This window comes from Mugil cephalus, chromosome 19 (genome assembly GCF_022458985.1).
Source record: "Mugil cephalus isolate CIBA_MC_2020 chromosome 19, CIBA_Mcephalus_1.1, whole genome shotgun sequence".
NCBI classification, from domain to species: Eukaryota; Metazoa; Chordata; class Actinopteri; order Mugiliformes; family Mugilidae; genus Mugil; species Mugil cephalus.
The window spans coordinates 18,429,714-18,454,231 of record NC_061788.1 but is presented as its reverse complement, the minus strand read 5'-3'; the positions used below and the strand labels follow the sequence as shown (position 1 = coordinate 18,454,231).

The 24,518-nt window shown below is 43.3% G+C and overlaps 1 protein-coding gene across 1 annotated transcript; it reads right to left on the bottom strand.

Moving 5' to 3' along the window:
* Positions 1–918: 918 nt before the first annotated feature.
* On the bottom strand, positions 919–7,966 carry barhl1b (BarH-like homeobox 1b). The gene is made up of 3 exons (XM_047570641.1): positions 6,473–7,966; positions 3,827–4,049; positions 919–2,647 (listed from the first exon to the last, which is right to left on the bottom strand). Exons 1-3 carry the CDS (start codon positions 6,921–6,923, stop codon positions 2,347–2,349), a joined length of 975 nt encoding a protein of 324 aa, XP_047426597.1. The 5' UTR covers positions 6,924–7,966; the 3' UTR covers positions 919–2,346.
* Between the last annotated feature and the right edge of the window lie 16,552 nt (positions 7,967–24,518).

Here is a 24,518-nt window from a genome sequence, read left to right as displayed (position 1 = left end):
ATGCGAACGAGAGGAGGAGGAGGAGGGGTGGTCGCGCATGCACATGTGCGTATTTTGTCAGTGTCCAATCAAACCGTTTCCTCCGCCTCAGTCAGGACTCGATGTTGACTAAAACCCAAAATAAAACCACCGATTAAATTTAATAAGCGCTCCCAATAAAGGCAAATAGGTTTTGTAACATTTGTCCAGATGTCTTTCTGCAGATCTCCGCTCTCCTTGTTGGAAAGGTTAAGAAAATGGATGTTAAAGCACTTGCTCCACTCTTATTAACTCCCCCCACCACCCCTCATCTCAACATTAAACAAATCGAATCAACGACACTAAACCAAACAGAGAAGGGGAAAGTAGTTTGACAGACATGCTCAAATTCACTCAAACACGTTTTTTTCCCCTCTAATGGAAACCCGCGAGCCTCTTATTATTTTCCAGGAAAGTGATTTTTTAAAGCTGCACCATGCATCTCCTCAACCTGTGCTCACCGACACTGACATTTGTTCAAATCTCTTTAATAAAACCAACTTAGTTTTAACAAATTGTCAATCGTCTCTCTGCATGTGTTTAAGTTATTCAACCTGGAGATATTATTTTGAAGGCTTCCTTTTTGGTCAGTGTCACACTAGATGCAATATAGATTTTGTATTGTATTTTTACGCCCCAAATAAACATATGTAGATTTAATAATAGTGAGCTCACTACATCTCAGCCCCCAGTGATGTAATTCAGCACAAAACGAGCAAAACGAATGCAGCTTTAAACTGCCGTAAAACGTCTCCGGTTGTCGCATTAGACTGCCAGGTGTCGCTTGGTTCTGAATTGAGAAATCCGTTTAAAAAAAAAAAAAAACAGCCTATAAGTCCACTGCTGAGTCCATCTGCCCCGTGGCATTTCTCTTTCACACATACTCAAGACGCCACGTGATTAAATGAAAGACTTTTATTTCCACATTTATAAAAGTAATTCTCTTTTACATCAAATCCCCCCTTTTTCTGTCCAACTGTAGCTGTGAATTTCACAAAAAAATGAACTTCACGAAATATGGGAGAGAATTTGGGGAAGCAGGAACGGAAAAAAAAAATGAAACAAAAATAAAAATAAAGAAACGATCCAGGAAATATACGAGAACCACTCCACAAGTTTGATATCTGCAATATACATTTTCACCAAAGGAGAGTATAACAATTCAGGGTTATCACGGCTTCATATGAAATAACATAAGGAACGCACAACGTCTGTTCAAATACATCTATAGCAAATCAACAGGCGGTTACACCTGTGCGTGGACCCGAGTCCAGTGGGTTTGTTTATCGAAAATACAAAATGAACCGAGGTGAAGTCCCCCCTCTGTGGGGATAAAACTGCTCTTTTTAATAAATTACTCGACATTTTTCTTCAGCTAAACCTCCAACTAATAACAAGAAAAAGACTCTATATAGATTTCTTTCTTTCCGTAGCTCCCCTGTTAGCGCCTACACGTGGGTCCATGCAGGTAGTCCATCATTTTCCCAGACAATATGTTTTATTATTTTTTTTTATTTGATTTTTTTCTTTTCTTAATTATGACTCACTGTATAGTTTCCGTTGGCTAATCTAGCCTATTATATTCAACTGGATCACCGTGAGCTGAAAAAGACGCACTCACAGGTCAAACAAAAAGCAACAAAAAGTTTCTTTTAAAATCAGTCTCTTTCGGTTAAAATGCAAAATATTCTTATTTACAGGGTTATGACAGCTTATCAGCATCTTGTTCTTCACGTGTAAAGAAAAGTCAACGAGAGATTTACAGGGGGAAAAAAATGTGAACTCATTGTTCCTTTGGATCCTCAAATCTCTGTTTAAATGGAAGGTTGCTCGTCTGTGCCACTAGCATGGATCCCCCCACATAATAATAATAATAATAATGATAATAATAATAATAATGCCAATAGAAGTTCTAATTGGCGTTGTTCAAAGTGCCACCGGCAGATGACTGCTGCTGCAAACACTGAATACTGGAATTGGATTGAAATAAATACATAACTTAGATGTTTCGATTCATAATGAAAAATAAATAAGTTATAAATAAAGATCCCGTCCCCCCCAAGACAGAAAGAACCCACTTGCACACAGACAGTCTGAGTCTAGGTCACAAAGCTCCGTCCTCAAGGTCCTTCATCCTAAATCGAAAATGAAGAGCGAACAGTTTTTTTTTCCTTCATCTTCCTCGTCACCTTTTTTAAAATCTTTTTTTCTGTCTTTGTGTTTTTTTCTTTTTGCCAGGATCGGCGTACAAAAAAGCAAACTAAAAAAAAAATAAAGCAAATAATAATCATTAAAAAAAAAAAAAAAAAAAGATCTGCAGGGGTCGGCTCATCGCTGCTGAGTTGGCCGAGAAAGCACGCCGGACATGGGGGGAAGAGGAGGCGGAGGCGGCGGCTCGCTGCCTCCCTGCAAGCCGTGCAGAAGGATTCGCGGCACCAGGGGCCTCTGCAAGGCCGGCGGGGGCGCCGAGGGGCCTCTGTACAAGTAGAGGGCGGCTCCGGGGTCTAGGTTGGACACCAGGCTCTGCGGGTAGAAGTACGGGGACGGGAACATCCTCTGCAGGGCGGAGTAGTTTCCAGCTTCCGCCAGCAGCTCCAAGCCCACCGCAGTCTGCCTCTTCCACTTTGTCCTGGAAGACATTAAAAGATGCCGTTTTTAGTTTCGAGCACGTGTATGTTTATATAAATGTGTGTAGTGAGTGTGTTTGACACACCGAATTATCTCCCATCTGTTTACCTGGGATCCAATTATAGAAGTCAAGAACGCCTTTCCCCCCTCTTATAAAAAAAAATAAAAATCTCTTTAAATCTTAAATCACCTAAATCTCCAACCTGCCACTTGTATTCACACCCAGGATGGCTGTTAGACTGCCTGTATGCACTCCATGCAGGTGAATAATTCATAATAAAGATAATTGAGTAGATATAGTAGTTTCTTTGAATTATTAATATGCACACATGCAACGATGCATTATTCATGCTCCAAAGTGTTGTGTTTTTATATTTATTTGTCATTTAGCTGTCTGAGACTCTCCAGAAATAAACAATGAAGGAAAATCAACCTGAAATTGATTTGACGTTGTTTACGGAGCGTGCGTTTTTATTTATTGACGAAAAGTTGGTTGGGTTTCAGCTAGTTGCGGGGTCACGTGACTTTAAGTTGATAACACTCTCTAAAATGTGTAAAAGATGCCAAAAAAAAAACGAAGGCATAAACTCGGAGCTGACAAACGTGGCAACTCTTCAATAGATCAGTGTTATTGGAAGAAACAAAAGTCTCCATAATTTAAATTCGTTTTTTTCTCAATAGTTAAAAATAAAAATAAAGAATTCCAAATAATAAAATAAATAATAAATCCACCACAGGGGTGCTGTCAGGCGGTGACTGATTCTGTAAATATACTTGACATGTGCTCAGTCAAAATAACTTAAAAAACATAATAGTTCCCGTTTTTTGAGTCTCTTCTTTCTATAGACCAATATTAAGTCTTAGCATTTTGTCCAGTGCAGCCAGATGAAATTGATTTACTAACATTCATTTATTTATTACATTGTGGAGCTACAATAAACCATCTAATTGAAAGAAAAAATCGAATTAAAGCCTAATCGATAATGAAAAGTAGTGGCAGTGACTCAGGTGTGAACTCTCGCCACCTTTGGGTGATGGCGAGAGGAAAACATGGCGTCCCTGGGTCATGAGTCAGCTTTGAGAAACCCGATTACCCCCTCCTCCTCCTCCTGCCCGCCCTCCATCCATCCGCCACCTCCCTCTTAAGAAGCAGCAGCAGAAGAGGTGGTGGTGGGCTTACCTCCGGTTCTGGTACCAGGTCTTGACCTGCGTGTCGGTCAGGTTGAGAGAGGCCGCCAGCTCCATGCGGTCCTGGACGCTCAGGTACTTCTGCCGCTCGAAGCTGCGCTCCAGCTGCGCTAGCTGGTGGTCTGTGAAGGCCGTCCGGGCCTTCCTGGGCTTCTTCAGCCGGACCTGGGGGCTGTCTCTGCTGCTGGAGATTTCCCTGTCCCCCTCCTCTTTCACTTGAGACAGAAAAATAAGAAGAAGGTGAAACCACTTCTTTGCGTTACGCAGCGTACATCACTTTCTGAGTGCAGCATCCAGGCATGGTGGAAGAAATTAATCTGTGCAGCACCATAGAAACAAACCACTGTCAGTGCAAACAAAGAATAAAAATAGATTAACAATAGTTATGCGTTTCGTTCATTTTAAGATTCTCACTTTTTGGATTGGTTTTACGCGAAAGGGGTAAAATATTTTTAAATTTATAACACATTTTATTGTTTGTTTCTTAGTTTTTTCCCGAAAAATTGAAAATTTCTCCTTCATGTCCTGCGAGACATCTACAATTTTAGGTGACACATTTAAAATAATAAAAATATGGTCTCTTAGATCATGTTCTCCAGCCAAACGCCTGACCTGTGCGTCCCCTAATCAGTTATTAAATTAAATACAATGAAGTTTTGTGCCAGCGTGCTAAACATGATGGCGCTACAGAAACCAAAGACGGAAGATTTATTTTGAGATATTATGAAATCACTTCTTTAGGCTTTACCAAGTGTTTTACATGCATGTATTTAATTTGGAAGCATTCGACCAAATGGTTTAAACTTTTACAGTTAAAAGGATATATATATAGTTATAAAATTATAATAATAATTTTTTGGTTGTTTTTACCAGCATGCAGGGTTTTCTAACTTTATCTGAGGAGTGTGGAATCAGTGCCTGTAGGCTGCGTGGAGCTGTTTGATTTCCTCTTAAATTGTTATGAAAAGCTCTTCCAATATTCGCGTTTCCAATCTGATATTTTACCCGTCAGTCTTTGTTCTGTGTCTGCGCGGTGTCATGTCGGTGCGAACTCTGAAACACATTCCTTAGTCAATTCTCTGAGAGGAAATAAAAGGCGGAAAGAAAAGGAAGGAAAGAAAGAAAAGCAGCGAGCAGAGAGTACTTGAATAGTTGAGTCGTCCCAAGAAGCACAATAATCCGCCTAATTGAGCCACAAGGGAAGGACGAGCCTTTCAACCGCGACCGGAGGAACTTCACAGGACCGTGGAAATGAGTGGAAATCAGGAGCCGCGCGGCCTTGCGCGGTTACAAATCTGATTAGTGCCGGGGACAAATTGCATCAAATCCCTGATATATTACGGGAGGCGGATTTGTGGAAATCAAAGTTGCCGTACATGGGCTCCATGGGGCCCGCGGCTTCCTCAATCAATCAGCTCGTCGACGAGCGTCCTCATCCACTATGTGACGCACGAGAACGCGCGCACCCACGCACGGAATTAATTGAAGAAATTAATAACACCGTATCAATGACTTCAGGGAAAGTATGAGACCACGAGCTTATCAATAATAAATAAATATATATAATCAAAAATAATGATAATAAAAAATAATCGTAATAGCGCAAACAGTAAATTTCTGATTTGTTATAAGTTCTCCATTTTCCATCGTAGCCTAGAGCGCTCTTCTCCTTCCCAGGCACCCTTCATTAAACTGTCAATGGAGGTGACATGTCTGTTATGGCTGACATGATTGGAAACAGAGAGGCCCTTGATGGCATTTATCTGGAGGCGACCCTGTCAGCTCTTCCATTCCTGCCTCCCTGACATCAACAGATGCTTCCTGGATATTCTGCTAATGCAAAGATATAAACGGGGCAAACACGGCGCTGATATTATAAACAAAACAAAACTTGCTCAGATTGACAAATGTATGACAATGAACTCCTTTAGCAGGGCGGCGCAGCGGCACATGTTCAGATCGATTTTTGGTTATTAATGGATTCCGTGTTCTCCTAATGACACAGTGTCAGTTTTATTGAAATTAGCTCTGTCCATGTTTTTTTTTTTTTTTTCAGCTCATTAAAACACATAGTTGCAAAATATATTTTTGGCGTGAGTAAAACCACATATTTTTCAAAACAAAACAAAATAATAATTTCAAATTTAAAACACCATAATTTTTTTTTGTTTAGTTGTTTATTATTTGTATAATTATTATTATTATTTTATCACCACCCGACGCACAAAAGTAGGCCTACATACATTTTATTTTAAAGACTAGCTTTCATTGAAATGTACCCTGATTTTCTTTTTTTAATTTAGTCCACAATATACCACAATTATTAGACCCCTATATGTTTTTTGTTTTGTGTAATTGTTCAGTAATTATTTAATGAGGTGTGTGCATATTAAAAATTCTCAATCATCAAGAAAACAAAAACAACAACCACAAAATTAAGATCAGGCGAGCTGCAGTCAAGCAACATACAAAAGACCTAAAAATGTAAGATATGCATTTTCAGAAGATTGAATATTTTTTGTATTATTATCATTATTATTATTATTATTATGAGGAAAAAGTCTAATTTGACTCCAGACGGCCCAATCCCTTCTACTCATCTAAAGTAGAACAGCTTGTTTTGTCTCAGCGTCCTTACCTTTATATTCACTGTCTGATGATGAGTTGCTGTGGATTTTCTCCATAAAGTCGTCGGCTATCTTCGAGGCCAGCCTCCCCGCCTCCTGTGTCGGTTGTCCATTGCTGGAGTACGGGGCGCAGGCGGCCAGGGGCTTACAGTCCGCGAGAATGTCTCTGATGAGGAACGAGGAGGTCACGGTCCTCTGCTGCGACCCCGCAGATATCTGTGCGTGCTGCAGGTGAGGCGGCAAGCCGACGCCGTGACCTTGCCTCTGGGCTACCTCGTCCACACACTCCCTCCTCGGCGACGGAGGCGACGAGCAGCCGCTCTCCACGTCTGATCGCGGGCTGAACTCCAGAGGCGAGCGGCACTCCCCCACCAGACTGTCCCCCTTGGACACCGGACTTCCCGGCCTGTGGGAAAGCAGCGAGTCGATGCCAAAACTGGACCCATTGGCGGACGCCTCCATTGTCTTGATGAGGCCTCCTCAAACTACCATTTGGTATTCAGGACAAGTTTTATTTCAGGGAGGAAGGGGGACTTTGTTTTAGTCTGAGTTCATCCAGAAGAGGAGATGTGCCCCCCTCCCTGCACCAACACAAATTGTGTTCTGGATGTTCTGGACACACTACAAATGAAGATTATGCATCCACTATTTCCGCTCCCTCTACTGGTTCTTGGTAGACAAAATATTTCCAGGCTAAGCTGTGTTATAACGAGCGTCCTTGCATCCCGGGTTCTTTTTTTTCTTTTCTTTTTTTCTTTCTTGACAAGTCTAAATAGAGTCCTCTTAAAATCAATGCAGCCGGTGGATTCACAATCGATTCTTCTAGCTTCCTTCTGTACCAACTCCTCTGAGTTCAGAAACCTCGCCGGAAAGAGTAATCAGCTATTTCTGAAAAGATCTCACCTTCTGGACACGAAAAGACCCAGAAAGAAGCTCTGTTTCGGGCACTGTTGGAGCAGCAGCACCAGCTTCGGCGTCTTCGGGAAAACGCGTTTCAGCACCATGGACAGGTACAGACTCAGACCTGAGACAGGACCGGGGAGGGTTTTCAGTTCAGCTCGTCATGTGGCCACGCGAAGGAAAACTGTTCACATTCCTTGGAGGAGAACCACGAAACCTTAAAAATAAATTCAAAAAAAGAACAACAGCACCGAAGCAGAGAAGGAGACGAGTCCTAGCGCTGCAGCAGGAAAAGAAAGACGAAGAGGACGCGGGACGATGAGCTGCGCTCCACGGAAGCAGGAAAAAAAAAAGTGAGGAAAAAAAAGCAGAGGTAAAGTGGGTTAAATAGTCACAACTGGCAAGTAAAGGGACGAGATGTGATCGGGGTGGGAGGGAATCCCAAAAAATTGAACTTGAGGAAAAGTCAGGAGCTAGGTTTTAAGAGCGCCTCGTCCACGTGAGTCCCCTGTGACAAGCCTTCATTGGTTGAAGGAAGCTGGAAGTGGACCTCCCTACACGCCCACTCTCTCTGCCTCCCACTCTCCCTCCCTCACTGCCTCTTCCATCCTCTCCTCCCTGGCTCATCCTCACTTTGATAAAAGAGACACTGAATTCATCAGGAGACTCAGATCCAACTGTTTACAGGCAATTTTCACACTGTTTGCTTTCATTACATCATTGATGAGGCTTATAATGGGGTTATTATGTGGAGCGGCTCGGTGTTTTTCTTCTCGGCTCCCTTTCTTTGACTGGATTTGTTTGGCACCTCCACCAGTCGCCTTTTAACAGATTCTTCTTCGACGTTTTAGACACTATCGTCACTTCTTTCATTTTATGTCATTTTATTAATTTTATTCAGCATCGTCGCTGCTAAGTTCACTTGAAAGTTGACAACAGCGTTTATTTATTTTAAAATGACCTAAAATAAATTATTATTTTTAAATTGTATTATTATCATCATCATCATTATTACATGCTACAGTTTATTCTGTTGCTGATTTTATTCTGTTTCTGGAAATAATGTATTTCATTAGCACGTGGTTTGTGTATTTTATTTATTAAATGTATTGTTTCGTGTTACATTTATTTATTTCTGTCCGTTTTCATAAATCCACAAGGGCAATTGTATTTATTTATATATCTGTTTTATATTTGTTTTTGTTGCTGTTGTGCCTTTCCTGTCCAACTTAACAGCTCAACATCCCCAAACAATCTTTCCAGATATTTTTATGTTGCTTTTCAAATAAGAAAAAGAAATACATTTGAGGTCGTTTATATATATATATAAACGATATAAAATATAAAAGGATTTCTTCTAGGGTGCCAGCAGTGTCTCGCCTCTGAACAGTCTTTTACAGAATAATAACTATCTAATAGTGCTTGGTAATTGCGCACAATAGCCCGAGCAGCGAGGCGTTAAACTTCAAGGCGCGTGAAGTGCCATTGTGCGCACTTTTCACCTTAACATGCGTGAAATGCCATTGTGTGCACTCTGAGCTCCGTTCCGCACAACAGTTTGCCCCGCGCGGCGGCCTCGACAGCCCCTAATAATCTAACTAACCCTCTTCCCATCATCATCGACACCCCCACGCAACCTCCTCCCCGCTCCACCACCCCATGTGACCACCAGATTGGAGGCGCGCGTCGGTCTCAGACACCGGCAGGTTAGTGAATCCGCTCCCCGCTCCCATGGGGTCCCATCACGGCTGCAAGCTGTCACATATGAGGCGGGGACAACACAGATATAAGGCAACACACACCCACCCTGACTTAGCTGTTTCTTTCTCCTCTGCTGGTGCATGAAAAGGAGCAGTGGTTTGATGCTTTCTCTCACAGCTTTTTTTTTTTTTTTTTTTGTCTTCCTCTCTTTATTCTTACTATGGCTGCGTCCACACAGGCTCTAGTAATGCTGTGGTGAATTAATCATAAGGTGATTAAACTGCCTTCTTCCTCTTTGTGATCATCACATGGCCTTTCAAACTTAGAGAAGCTTTAATTATTCAGATTTGTTTCTTAAAAGAACCCCAAAGTCTTCATCTGTTTCATTTAATTTGAAGCCTTTGGTATGCATACTGTTTGTTTGTGTGCTGGAAATAAAATCACATTTATATGTACAAATATGGCAAAATAAAATAAAAATAAAATAAAACAACATGAGATTAAATTAGGTGCAAAACAATGGTTACAAACAAATTACCAAAAGTAAAATAAATCAAATGAATCCTTTATTCATTTTGAAACATCTCCAAAAATACCAAACCGTAGCATGACTTAGAACATTTGTGATTATTTAACATCCCATGTTACGGCTGCAACAGAAGATTACTTCCGTTTCAGTTCATTTTCCAATTTCTTTAATAATTATATAGTATAATATAAAAGTGAAAATCGCCATCACAAGTTCTTCTGAAATATTTTATTTTTCCCGCCAAGTTTTTTTTTTTTTTTCATTTCCACTCCTATAGAAAATAGGGGAAAAAGTGCAAATCCTCTGAGACACTTCTGTCTTTTTGCTGATCATAAAATTTAGATTTCTCAAATTATTTTTTAAAATAATGACCAGATATTTTTTGGAAGTTCAGTTTAACTTTATAGGCTTTTGGTAAAGTTTATAAATGCTTTACAAACTGGAAGTGTTTCCTGCCAGTAGACTGTGCACTTAGACAGCTAGACAGTAGCTGTGTTTGTGGTGTGTGGTGTGGTGTAATGATTTGGCTCATGCTACTGCTGATTCTGAACAAGTGTCCCCCTGGTCAAGCAAAGCTCCATTTGTTTTCGTTTTTTTCTTCTTCTTCTTCAGGAAATGGTCAGAATTTGACGGCCAGTTCAACTGGTACCCTAGTGATTAAAAACACAGACACAAACACACACTCGCGCACGCACCCACGCACAGCCTCTCAGTCTTTCTTCCTTTGCCACACACACAAACACTCTGCTGTTGTGGGAGGATGTTATTGATCCATGTTAAAGATGGGAAACAGGGATGTTTTCAGGAAATGGACAGTGAATGTTCAGTTGTTGTCTCTTCATCCCTCACTGGTTAAGTGATACTTTATAATTGAGCCGCATTAAACACTTTAGATTTACACTAAAACAAAGTTGCCACCTTTGGGCCACTTCAGTTTTTCCTCCGGCCTGGGTGACAGCTTTATTTAAAGTGCTCAGTAGCAGTTCTCAGCCTAATATCTTATTCTCATCAGGTTGCTAGTGTTTAAATATGTGCAGAAGTATCAATAATATAAAGCCTAAAAGAAGAAAAACTTGTGCCTTGCGCAGTTTTTCCACAATAGTCCATACTGACCTGTCAGTGTTAATAATCTGTCTGCAGACATGTGGTTTATTTTGTTTTTTCCCCCTCTGCATTACTGGAATCTTGTCCATAAGCTTGCTACTAATAATGCCTGCTGGGCCTGCCCAGCTTTCCAGGCTTTTGTGAGGGAGGGGTGGAATAAAGAGAAAACACTGTGCTACATATTTATTTACTCGTTCAATTGAGCAGGCATGTTAAACACGTATCTAGATATGTTTTGTAAAAATCCGTGTTGCCTTTGAATAAACCCTGGCATCTCTATCGTTTTGAAACATCGAGTAAAAAGCGCGTCTTTCGAGGGGGATGTGTGTAAAAAGATGACTCCTCTCAACAAACAAACAGCATTAAAAAAAAAAGAAAGAAAGAAAGAAAAAAGAATGGCGGAAAAAGACGCTCGCTCTGGAGCTGGTGCTGCACCTCGGACCAGTCAGGGATGCAAATGATGCACCTTAACGCCATCAGGTACTGGAGTTGACAGAAAATAATGAGAACCCGCTGAATCTTTTATAAGGTTAACACTCACATTTCCCAGTCAGCTGTCACACAAGAAAGAATTTAGCACATGCATGCGGGCGAAATAAACCTTCATCGTCTCATTAATGCTGACAGGGCCCTGGACCGGCAGCTCCCAGCGCCAGCGCCGCCACCACCTTCGTTTTGTGTCGGTAATTTGCAGCGGAGACAGACCCCCTTCTCCCGGAGAGAAAGGAGGAGGGAGATATTACGGAGGAGAGCGCGAGCGAGAGGGAAAGAGGGAAACGGTAGAGGATCGTGGATCGAGTGCAGAAGAAAAGAGGGAGGGAAGGTGGGCCTTGGGGGGAGGGTGGAAAGATGGCTAGCGCGCCAGGAGTCTGATTCTCCCCTAATTGGAAGCATTGGGCATTGTCAACGGAGGATTTTCAGCTGCTCACTGACAGGTAGAGCCGTCAGAATGATAGCCCACTTGTCAGCGCAAAAGACCAATAAAAACAAACCACTTTTGATTTAATTGGAGGCCTAACCATGGTGTGTGTGTGTGTGAGGTAGAAAGTGTGTGTGTGTGTGTTGCCTGCAGGGCCAGGACCATGGGGAGGCGGGAGGCGGTGTGCGGATGAGTGGGGGCATTTGTGTCTGTGTGTGTGAAGGAAATCATCACTCCAGCCATCAGCGTGCTCGGCCTGCCTCCGTCTCTGCCATCACTCCTCGCTCTTCGGGGGCCAGTGGTCACCGGGCGCCTGTGGTGAGAGGGTTTCAGGAGAGGCAGGTTTTGATTCTGTCCCAGGAGGGCTTCCTGAGCAGCAACATCAGAGCTTTAAAAAAAAAAAAAAAAAAGAGGGGGGCAGTTTCCCCCCTCTTCCTCATCCGTCCTCTTTTTCTTCATCTTCTCCCTCCCTCAACAGACCTGGGTTCAATGCAGGGAAGAGCAATGTTTGACATTTCTTGTGCTCCTCTGTCGACCGAGGCCCGTGTGACCAGAGGAGGCCATCGTAACTTTCCTCTCCCATGAAAGCAAATGTCACAGAAATTTGTGCAGCCACTTTCCAAAATCCTGGGGACTGGCCTGACACCAGGAAAAGTGGAGGCTGTTACAGTGTTGAAATAGCATGTAATCAGGTTTTAGTCGCTATTTAGCAGGTTAATTAAGTTTTACACTTTTTTCCCATAAATGATTATTTAAAACTAGTCGCAAAGTTTGAGAGAAGAGTTTGTGTAGTTGTGGTATGGACACTCACACCTGAGTAAATTTATGCCACAGTGATGTGTTTTAATTATTAACCAGTGTTAAAATTTCCATTTTGTGTAATTTAGTTGTAGGGCTTATGAAACGGTTCACACATCAGTTTTTCAATTTTTTACTGAAAATTACATAATGAACCAGGAGCTTAACTACAATTCTAATTGTTAACTTTTAACATATTGCAATTTATTTATTTATGCATCCGTTCCCCTCACCAACACAATAAACTAATAGCTCTACTACGTTGGATGCTCCATTGGGCTCTAATCTGTTTTCTAATTGCAGGTCCACACGGGTGTCTGAATATGCGCCCGCCCTCCTGTCCTGCTCCGTCAGCCCGGTGTGCGCGGCCCTTGCAGCCAGTGTTTTATTATTCTTGACAGAGTTCAGCGAACACATCTGGTCAGAGGATAAGAGGGGATGGAGAGACTGTGCCAAGAGGCAGAGAGGTGAGTGAGGAGCCAATGGAGAGGGGTGTGGGGAGGCGGAGGACGTGGTCCTACAACCATCCATCATAACTGTCCCCTCATGAGGAATGCCAGCTCCTTCAATCTAGGGCCAACTTTCCTTTGACCTTTGACCCATTAGACGTAAACCATGAAGAGGAGCTCTAGCTTTAACTGACTTTGTTTTGTTTATTTATTGGTCTTTGTTGGTATTTTAGTTTTCGCTAAAGGACTTTAATTTATTCTGATTTGTATCACCAGTTTATTAGTGGCTGCCCTTCCAGGTGTTAAAATTTCTATGGAATGGGATTATGTCTACTTTGTAGTAGTAAAGATTTCTCCTTCATAACTGTTGAGGAAATTATGACTGACATGTGAGCAGTAAAGGCAGAGATATCGGGATGTTATTAGTCCGCCATAAAACTTTTTTGAGAGGAGGTGGGGGTGGATGGATGGGACTTTTAGAGCAATGGGCTTGTCAACAGTCAAGCCCGGTTTTTTTTTTTTATCTCGGACCACAATCTTTTCCCCAGCACATATCTTGATGAATCACAACATTTATGCTTTTGAAGCCACAACAAAGTAGTAATTCTAACAAAAAAAAAAACAATAATTTCTGGGTTCGTGATAAAAGAAGTGCCAAAAGAAGAGAGCCCCTCAGCAGCTCAGAAGTCTTAAATATTTGTCGTGTCTTCCCAGCTACGCAACAGCAGCTTTTCCTACATTTGGTTTTTAATCCTTCAGTTGATAACAGGGCTTCTCTGGTCAGTCACCACATGACTAATCTAACTTTAGCTGCTGATGATCTATACATGTTATAGAAGTTATAAGAGCTGTTCAAAGCCTTAAATCACAGATGTTTGACTAAACTGACAGATTCATTGAGCAATTAGTGAAGTGATGAAACAGGATAACGTGTGATGAGTAAATAATTAAATTTTTCAGTTAACTTGTCCAACACCGACATCTCCGTTATGACTTTTAGATGGTACTAATTTTCAATGATGGACATTATTAGTGAGTTTGATGATGTTCACACAAGACAGAAGTTAAGTCTGTCAATGTTCATGTGGGTTTACCAGAACCTGAGGTCATGTCTCCAAATAGCTCGTTTTAATACAATGTGTTAGAATATGTTATGATGCCATATAATATGAAATGATACGTCAAAATATGTCACAATACAATACGATCATGATATGATATAATAGCATATAATAGAATAAGATATGATGTGTAAAAACACTTAATAGTCCACATGGTGGCGTGTGTGTGCGTCGCACATGTGTAACGACCAAATTAATCATATCAAACAAACAAGTAAGTAGTAAACACCAAATTATCGACAAAAAGAGTGCACGTTTATTTATATAAAACAAGGAAAAAGCAGGAAAATCGGTGGAGCTGTAACCAGTGAATTGTGCATTTTAGCAGTCGCACAGGTGCAAGTAATAGTCAGAGAGGAAGTCGGCTTCCACTTGCCTGCATGTCATAGTTCAATGATAATCTGTCATGTACACTCCTCCTGAGTGATGGCATATTGGTGCGCTCACATTGGGTAGAGGGTCCCCTGCAGCTGCCACAGGGAGATCCACAGGAGCCGGTGGACAGTGTAGAGACTTCCCCCCCGAGCTCCTGAGAGTCCAAGTTCACCCCCTACCCTCTACCCTGCCTGGGGACACGCGGGCAGGCCGGGCCCTTGGCCTTCTCCCTCCATGTGGGAAAGTGGGGGCGCTGAAGAGGCTGCTCTTACATCCATGAATCACATTGTGAGTGTCACTCAGGACACACACACAAACACACACACACACACACACACACACACACACGAGGAGCAGAATATGCAATAGTAATTAAACCGATGTTTGACAAGATGCTGCAGAAACCTGTTAAAATAGCGGTAATGGTGTGCTCCACCAGGAGGCTGATGGCTTCTCTCTTTAGGGTGCAACTTATTTTAGTCATTTCATCATTATCAAGTAATGTCAGGGAACCGTAAAAAGTCCTCATTAGTTCCCAGAGAGCAGAATAATGCCATCAAATTACTCATTTTGTCCAACCGCTGCCACCCCCCTCCCCACCCTCCAATAAAAATATTCAAGCTATTTGATTTAGAAAGAGATAAATAGGGAAAATTTTCGTATTTAAGAAAATGGTCCCAGAGAATATTTGGTGTTGTTGTCTTAAAAATGTAAATTAACAAAATAGTTGATCATATATCCTTGAAAGATTTTTATTTATTTATTTTTTTTTACAGTAAGTCTGTATATGGATTGAATACATGAACATCTTTGTGATTATGTTGTGACATTATTGACTGTAGACAGGAACGCAGTCTATCATTGTTTAAGTCTGCAACAGTATAAAGTCTGCCGTGATGCAGTGCAGTTCACATATTGAATAGTACTTATCAATATACAAAGTTTTCGGTAAGTACCAAATGTACAGAAAAGTGTTACCTCCTTCACTCCCACATAGAACCTTTCCTACAGATGCGAGCTGATGTTCACAGTGTTGAAAGTTACTGAAAAAAGAAATGTCAGGCCTTGTTCTAGTTTTGTCTTTCTCTCACATGCACATAATGTGGATCATTGCAGGGGGGGCGGGGGCTCCGACATTCCTGCCCTTAAACTCCCTGCTACCTAATTTGGCCAATATGCAGGTAATATGTGGGGTCGCAACATCTCAATTATCACACCTCCTGTCAGAGGCTCCCAATCCCCCCCCTCACTCGCCGCTACCTTCCCTTCCAACATGCCTTCAGCCCCCACCCTCGCCCCTCCCGCCGTGACTTTTATTGCTTCATTAGTATGCTCCACATGCTCTGCTGCACGCCCACACTCGGCGAGCCTTCAAATCCTAACAACTTCTGGCAGATCGGCACGTGATGAGGTGATGATGAGGGACTCTTTCCTGCTAAAAGCCCACCTACCTGGAACTGTGGCCCACTTTAGTCCGAATGTGCGGCTAACCCGGAGAAGAAGAAGACGCTAAGAGAACCAACAGGGGAAATTAGTGTGGAGGTTTTTTGAGTGCCGTATGTAAAGTTTCCACAACTGGCCATTTGCTTTTTTATTAATTTTTTTGCTCCGTAACAACACCTGAGGATTGCTTTACTAGTTTGAGGAATGTCTCTAGGAATCTCTACAAAATAAAACCGGACTGACTGTTCAGTATAAGCTTACTACATTTTAAAACTTAAAACTGTTCAGGCTGCGAGTTTCGCCCAAATAAAACAAGTGAAAGAAGAGGTCAAACAAGTAAACAGGAATGCGCGCCATCGTCCAGTTCCATCTTTCAATAATTGACGTATTTGATGCCTGATGCTCTAGACATGTTTTGATTGGTGTTTCGAAAAGTATTGAAGTTGGATACTCGTCCTCACACCTGCCACACTTCACACCTGACATGGATCACTCATGTCGGCCCTGCTCTCCTGAGCACCTGCTCTCCTGCCGTGATGTCTGGTTTGCTGTGTAAAATACCTGTTGGGATGCATGCAAGCATGTTATATTTCCTGTCACAGCCATCCATCCTGCGGCTAACCAGGTATGTCCGAGGTGTGTTTAGAGAGCGCTGTGCTCTTGTGCTGGTGCACGTGTCGGTGGGGGTGTCGGGCGTCGAGAATAAGACCCCAGAAAATGCTCATTAGAGTTGACCTTGGCACTTGGAGCGGGCGTTTGATGGATCGGGTACAGGGCCAAACAAGCCCCCGGGGAGCCATGATCTTATCTCTTATTGTACACACACACCTCCCCCCCTGCTGACCCCACTCCCCCTGCCACCACCCCCCCAACGCACACCCCCACCCTCCCGCCAGCTCACTCACACTCCTCTGCTCTACACGCATCACAGGCAGAATAAATCTGTGTCTGACACCGCAGGAAAAAAGAGAAGGAGGAGGGGGGAGGCCTGGGGGAGTAAAGAAGAGAGTGCTTGAAGAGAGATGGGGTGGTGGGGGGGCGGTGGTGGAATGGAGGGAGGGGCGGCGACAGGAGGAGAGAAAAAACACACAGAGGGCCGAGGAAAACCAATAGCTCACTGAGGTGTCATTACCAACATAAGCCAGATGTGTGTGTGTGTTTAAAAGGAAAATATCTGCGAGGCACATGGCACGTTAAAGGGAAACGGAAAGAAATTGGCTGAGTGGGGGAGGAAGCGAGGAAGAGGCGTGAGGATCAGTGGATGATGAGTCTGAGATGAAAGGCGAGACTCTCAGGTGTCTCTGTAGCACGTTCGTGGTTTGTTCTCGTTCCTCTTGCCTGTCCTTCTCGTGGAAGACGCGCACAAACACGCGCGCACAGACACAAACGCGCGCGCCTGCAGTATTGCTACCGCCACCCTCATGCCTCCCCTCCTCTGCTCCCAACCGGGGGACACACCAAACACACAAAGAGACATGAGGCAACATCCACCTCCAGGATGGCAAAGTTTCTCCCCCACCACCCAGCATCCCCATATTCACAGGGGTGGCATCACAGGCTTTGTGGGCTCTTTGTGTTCTCTTCTTCTGCTGCCGCGCCACGGGGAGAAAGTGACACTCTGAAGTCTTAATTGAGGTTTACCTGGTGTTTTTTCCTCAGTGTTGTTGTGCGTTAAAGTGCGGTTAAACTTTATAATCAAGCCTACAGGGTTTGCGGTGTGAAGCTTGGAGAGCGAGGAGCGTGTGATGACATTACAAACAAGGTTGTTTACTGGGCTGCTAGCAGCAGCTAGCTCGCTACCTGCATCTAGTGAACAACAACAACAAAACTCTGCCACATTCTCACTGTCAGTCAACAGCCCTCCAAACAAACCAGTGAGTGTTCGCAAAAAAAGGAATTTGAGTAGAATGCAACTATTTACTGAATCTTTGGGCATGTTTGAATGGCTCCCTCTCTTTTCTCTTAGCACCCGGTCCCCCAATCTCGCTCCTGTCTGTCAGTCTGTCTTTGCAGAGATCTGGGAGGGACTGAGAGACTGATGTCTCAGCTCCTCCAGGATCCCACCAGGAACGCCTTTTGACAGTTGCAGGAGCAGCAGGATACAGCGCAAAGATGTTGCTGTAATTGCACCTGGTTGCGTCATGAAAAAGTAATAATTTGCTGTCAAGGACGTCAAGGTGTCAGCGTTCGGCAGGAGTTGATAAGGTATTGACTGCCTCCAGAGTGCTCACTCACTCACTCTCGCTCACACTGCTTTATAAAGTTGACTCCCAGAGAAAGAGGGAGACGGCAGAGGTTGGGGAACAGGGGAGAAAAAGAAGGAAGTGAAGGAGAAGGGGCGGGGGGGTTAAAAGGACGAAAGGAGAGAAATGAGCAAGGGGGTAAAAAATAGGCTAAAGACAGTCAATCTGCATGCTCTGAGCTCCGGGACATTAATTGCACTCTATTTGCCACTTCGCAAACCATGTTCATTTATAATACATGCACAGATTGTGCTAAATTATACATAAGCGATCAACAGGCTAAAGCAGCGTGGCGTGCTCTGCGTAAGTTGAATAATACACAATTACCACCTGGCTCACTCCGCCATTCACTTTGATTACCGTCACGCAGGTCACGACTCGCCACTGACTGACACTCGCAGACCGGGAACAAAAAAAAAAAAAAAAGGAGGGAAAAAAAGGTGACTCCTTGTTGCGAGACTGACCCCGACACTCCTTTGAACTTCCATCTTAAGAAAAACACAAAGCCTCATGGGAAGTTTCGACCCCGTCTACTGAAGGAGAACAAAAAAGTGTCTGGTGAGCAATTGTTTGCTTTGGTGTGGAGTAGAGCTGAAGTCAAGTGTAACGTATGACAATGGCGCGCATGACATTTAGCATTTTATTATGCTTGGAAGGACAGGGCTAGACATTATTTGAGCATTGCAAGAACTCTGACATATGACACAAGTTTGGATACAAATAGCGAAGGAATACGTTTTTTAAGAAAATGATCATTTGAGTTCAGAACTATCTCATCAAAGCATAACTGATGAGAAACATTACAAATCTCTTTTGATCTGTCTGGTCCTTGTGCAGGGTTTTCATTAGAGTTGACACCAAGGCCTTTACGCATCAAGCCGACCTTAAATAAGATAAACTGATGCTTTGCCTCTTTCCTCTTCTTTTTAAAGTTGCACTTAAAGCTGCTGACTGCCTCTAAATAATCTTCATTTGTACGGCAAACAGAGTATGCACACTTCCATGCCACCGTGAATCAGTCTGTCTGAGCCGCCTCACTTGCTCTCCTATCAGAAAAGTATCAGATTTAGCGCTGTAAAGTTTGCTTTAACGTGGAGATGTCTACGTGCATTCGTGAGCAGAGTTTGGTGGAGGGAAGTCACTGATTTGCCAAGCCGCTCAAAGTTCTAGCTCCCAGTGTTGAGACATTTGTATCCTGAAGTGAACTGCAGGATTGTGAGACAAACCTCTACTCATCACTGGAAGAACATTTTTGAACAATGCACCCCTCACCACTATCTCTTTTTTTCCCTTTTTTGTCTTGTGTTTCATCGGTTCAAGGAGCTAGTGAAAGAGCTGTGATTAGGGATGGGTACCGATACTTGGTACCATAATGGCACCGGTGCTGATGAAATGGTAAATGGTAGTAAATGCAATTTAACGTTACCCATCCCTAGCTGTGGTAAAATGAAAGCGATTTCTATTAATCTGTAGTTGAATACTTTCATTGCTTTTCCTTTCAGCCTCACACGGGGTTACCACTTGTGTCTACCACCAGTTCAGTCAGGGAGGCTGATGACGGCTGACTAGAGTCGGGCAGCGGTGCCATGTACACCGCAATAACCCGAGCAGCGGTTAGCCACAGACGCTTGCCGATGCTCGGCAGGCGACTGTTGGCTCAGCTTGTCAGGAGCACTTCAGTGGCGGTCGTTAACCGGTGCTGGCATGCCGGCTACTGCAGAGATGAAACCTGTGGGCTTCATTTACAGGACAATCTCTCTCCAGCTAGCATTCCACCCAGCTGCTCTCTGATCTTTGACCCGCTCCTCCGTCTTTGATCAGGCTCAGGCCCTCTGAAGTAGGGTGACGCCTAGGGCTCAAGCCTTAAAATCGAACTTCCCTCCCTCTCTCTGTATCTCTCTTCTCTGATGCCATTTCCTCGTCATGGGTAGATAAAAATGAATTGACGATGGCATGTTTGACAGCTGTAGCGTACATCCACCTGCATCAGTCTTCGCTTCTTGCCTCTTGAATGGCCCTCCACAGCTTAGCATGTGAGGGGAATGCCCTGTGCTTCAAAGGTGGGGTGACGTAAGCTAAAAGCCCTTTCAGGGTGTAAAGTGAAAGCCACCAACACAGCAATGCAGTAGTTATCTGTCCTCATTGTAGCTTAATGAACCGTCAATGGAGCAGCTTGGGCCAGCTTATAGACTTCTCATTGTTTCACAGGGGCTCCCGGGGTTGATAGATTCAGCGTAAGGGGTCAGGATTTGTGGAGCTTGAGGCGCAATCCTTCGGATTTTTCCCAGAGATCTAAAAGCCGGTTAATCAGCTCTCTCTTCATGAGCTCCCTGGCTGTTCATCTTCCCATGGACGAGTTCTATCATTCTTTGTACAACCAGCCTCCTCGTGCTTTCTGCGCCTTTCTTCTGCCGTGTTTGTGTTTGGGATTTGCCCAAGTGGCCCCCAGATCAGTTGACCTGACCCCGGCTTGGCGGAGAATGGTTCGGGTCTTAGCTGAAGCCTCTCCTACATTTTAATCACAGCCCTCTGGTTTTTCCGCCGCTGCCACACACACAGTCTCTCTCTCTGAATATTTTTTTTTTTTTTTAACGAAGCCCCGAATTTTTAGCGCAGCAGTCGTTGCTATGATCGTTCTCTTTAACCTGTAATTTTAAACAGTGGTGAAGATGAGCTAATCTCTCGCTGTGCCTGCTGTAATTAAACCCGCAGTCTTTATTCCTCTTGGATCACCTTGCATTAAAAATTTCCCCCGGATATCGGGGGCCCCCCCACCACCCCCCCATCACACACTCCCCTGTTCCAACTGCATCCCCCCTTCCTGTGCAGTTTGTCAGCTGAAGTGATTGCCTCCCTCTCCCACCCCCTCAGTGGCATTTAGCTATTCTCATTTGCATGTACATGCCCTCGCTGTGCGGCCCGTGGGCTGGCGAGATTGATCAACAATGCCACGCCGTGTTTTATTACATGTCAGTCGGAAAGATGGGTACCACACGCCACGGGCACGCACGTGAGCACCTGCAAATATGTATACCAGTGGGTAAGCATGTCTTGCTGGCCGTGAGTCACGCACAATGGATACATGCTCACTGGTGAACCGCTTACCTCAAAGGTTTTGACACTTTGCAAACATATACACACACTCATGCACCATTGAGACCTGGTTAAAAGGTAATGAAAACACACACACATCATCCTGGACTCCCAGTGGGACTTGATGCAGCTCAACATGTACATTCTTGCTCGGTGAAGCCTGTGTTTACGGCTGTATTTTAGCCTAAGCCTTCATCTCCTCATATTCCGTACTGAGCTGACAGATATTAATATGCAAAATAGGAGGATGCTGAACAAAATGCTGATAATTAAGCGAAGATGTTCTGGGTAGAATCGCGCTTAAGAGTGTGCACGTGGGACCCAGCACATGGTAAGCCATATGCCTGTGCGCAGTTAGCGCTATCCTTTGGGGTAAGGGGGTTGGGGCCTGTTTCCAGACAGGCGCGGTACAAATGGAGCCTGGGAGACTTGAACTGTATCCTTATCGTGCTTTTATAGAGTCATCACGGCAGAAAGAAGCTGTTCTCGCCCTGGTTTTGTCAAAGACGCTGCTTTATGTGTCACCAGCCGAGAGGTCAAAGGTCAATGGGAACTCCTCATTCTAACATCGCTGGTGTCACCTTATGAGAATTGGTTGCTGTGTTTTATGTTTCACAAAGACGCATCTCCCATCTCTTAGGTTGGCTGCCTTACCCACCAGCTCCTCCTTACTTCCTTCCATCGGCTGATCTCTCCTTCCATCCCCAGAGGGGGTGAGGGAAGTGGGGAGGATTTTCGTGCTGCCGGGGGCGACAGGCTCTCTGTGCCATCCACTTACACAAACGGCAGGATCAGCGCTCCACACAAGAATAATTAGAAGATAATGGGTAGTAATGCGGCCCGATCTGTCCCGATTATCTCCTGGCACCGACCGGCACAGCGCCATCTGGTGCCAGATCTCGGGGCAGCGGCTGCTCTGCCACATGAAAAGAAGGTGGGCTTAGGCTTAATCTCACACCCCATTCTGTTATTGACTGTCTGTGCGGTGCTGTATTCAAAAGTGAGTGTGTGAGAGAGCGTGTGCGCATGTGTGTCAGTCTCTGTCTGGCCCTCTGAGATGGTTGATATACATCACAGAGAAAAAGTGAGATTGCATTTATATTACATGTATAGGTGACAGCCGGTGTTGCTGAGTGTCTTGGTGATCGACAGTAAAGCAGAGTGTTGTTGAGAGCCCTGTGTGAGTTTCTGCAGAGCTGTTACATGGACAAGTGTCTGTCACACTGGTCTCTCTCTCGCTCTCTCTTTCAGCTTAACTCCCACCCTGCGTCTTCTTAACCAGTCTCTCTCCCACAGCTTCACCGCCAATTCAATATGACAGTCCATTGTGTGGCCAGTGTGGCCCGAGGTTTAGTGCGTTAAGGCTCTTTGTGCTTTGTGTTTACAGACGCTTTACGTTCTCAGCAGGATTCAAAAGCTCCTCTAGCAGCGCGCACCTTTGCGCAAACTAAACTGCCTAATTCTCATAATGCTCCGACTATTATCTGTTAGACTGAACAGAGGCACGCTGCTTTATCCAATTATCCAGTCACGTATTTCACAGACAGCCGGTGCCATTTAGGAGAAGGTGGGTCACAGACTGACTCGTGTTTAAAGGGAGGAAAAAATGACAAGTTGTTATGTATCTTTTTTTTTTTCAGTTTTGTATGTAACACACCTCAACTAACTAGTGCTTAAAGCATCCAAACACAGCTAATAATCAAATGACAAATACTTATTCAGCATAATTTATTGTTTAATTAAATGTCTTATATCTAACCGATATCAAATATTCATTCTCCATGTTCCAGCGTGGGAGGATCTAATGCTCTTCTCTGTGTCACTACAAATTAAAAGAAGACATCACTGCAGGCTCCAACCAGTACTGTGCATCCTTACAGTGACAATAAAGGTATTTAATTCAGTTAGATTTTCTTGTTTTATTCCAGCCGGTGTGATTAGCTATAACATGACTTGCATGAGAAAATAACTTTCAGATGTCAAAAAGTGGTAGGCGACTTTGAACATTCATGTGATAACAGAAGCAGTATAATGTAGTTAAATAATTCTGTAAAGAATTCTTCAAGATGTCTGTGTATACAGTTTAAACTGTAATATGCTGTACATAATACCAATATTTAGAATTGGATGCCACATATCTTTGTGTACATCTGCAGCTGGCTTATTAGTGGGTTAATGGCGCTGAATATTTCAACTCCTATATAATATATCACAGAAGTGAAATTTGCATTTACACATTAACTCAAATGAAGACGTCTACGCTGTTATTATGACCTCGGCCCAAACAGTAGATTGGGAAATAGGGAAGTGATCTAAAAAGCTGGAAAGCTGCGGAGGGCAAGAGGAATCTGAAGTACGATCATAGTTAACATTTTTACCAAACGGAGGGCAGTAGCGTATCCTCTAGAGTTATAAAATCCAAAATAAGCAGTGGAAGAAATATGCTATTAAGAAGAGATGGATAAAGACACAACATCAACGATGTATTATGTTCTGCCACGTGGTTCTCTCAACATGAGCAAAGCTTTCTTCATTTATTTTTGATATCAATTTCGAGAGCTTTCCAAGCAGCTGAAATGTTGCTCAGCATAAAACACACATAAAAAATATTCCTTCCACGTACAGTTAAAAGAGAAAAAATAAGTGTTATTAATTTGAGTTAATGTACGTTAACTACAGAAATTGCGATTAAATATCTTAATCTCTTAATAATTAATATTAATCCAGTTAAGTTAATTGGTTTAGTTTATTTTGTAATATTATTATAACTTAATATATAATTGTATTGCTGAAGAGCTGACAAAAATCCTCACAATTTCAGATGTGTTCAGAGCTTTCTTGTTGAACTTCTTGTCAATGCTGACTTAAAATCTGAATGTAATATAATAACATGTATTCTTAAACATGATTGAAATCGGAAAGTTGGTATGTGTGACCAGCAGGTCAGCTGCAGCACCTTAGAAAAAAGCAAGAGTCTGAATGTCACCATTTTTCACGTGACACATGATACCAGTTTTTACGAATACATGTTTGGATTATTCATATTTCAACGCCACCCTAACTCCAACAACACCTCTTGCCATCACCCTGCCTCCTCCCTTCCTCTTCTTTCTCCCACCGACCCTCTAATTTGTTCTCCGTACACAACCTTTGCTGTTTATTGAGATGCTAACTCTCTTTATGAGCACCTAATCCCGGGGCAGGGGGGATAATTTATGAAGCATTTACATGAAGAAGCCCAGCTAATTGGAAGCATGTGTCTGCGTAAGCCTCACCAGTGCACGCACATTGCAGACGAGCATGGCGGGATTCTCAGCGCCTCTAACGTAACATCATCATTGTCTCCTCTCAAAATAAAAATGTCTCCAGGAATCTAGAAGCC

Coding starts and splice junctions, on each gene's coding strand:
- barhl1b (XM_047570641.1), bottom strand. CDS start 6,923: ATGGAGGCGTCCGCCAATGGGTCCAGTTTTGGCATCGACTCGCTGCTT. Junction 4,050..6,472: donor ATCAGACAGTGAATATAAAG/GTAAGGACGCTG, acceptor TTCTGTCTCAAG/TGAAAGAGGAGGGGGACAGG. Junction 2,648..3,826: donor ACCTGGTACCAGAACCGGAG/GTAAGCCCACCA, acceptor AATGTCTTCCAG/GACAAAGTGGAAGAGGCAGA.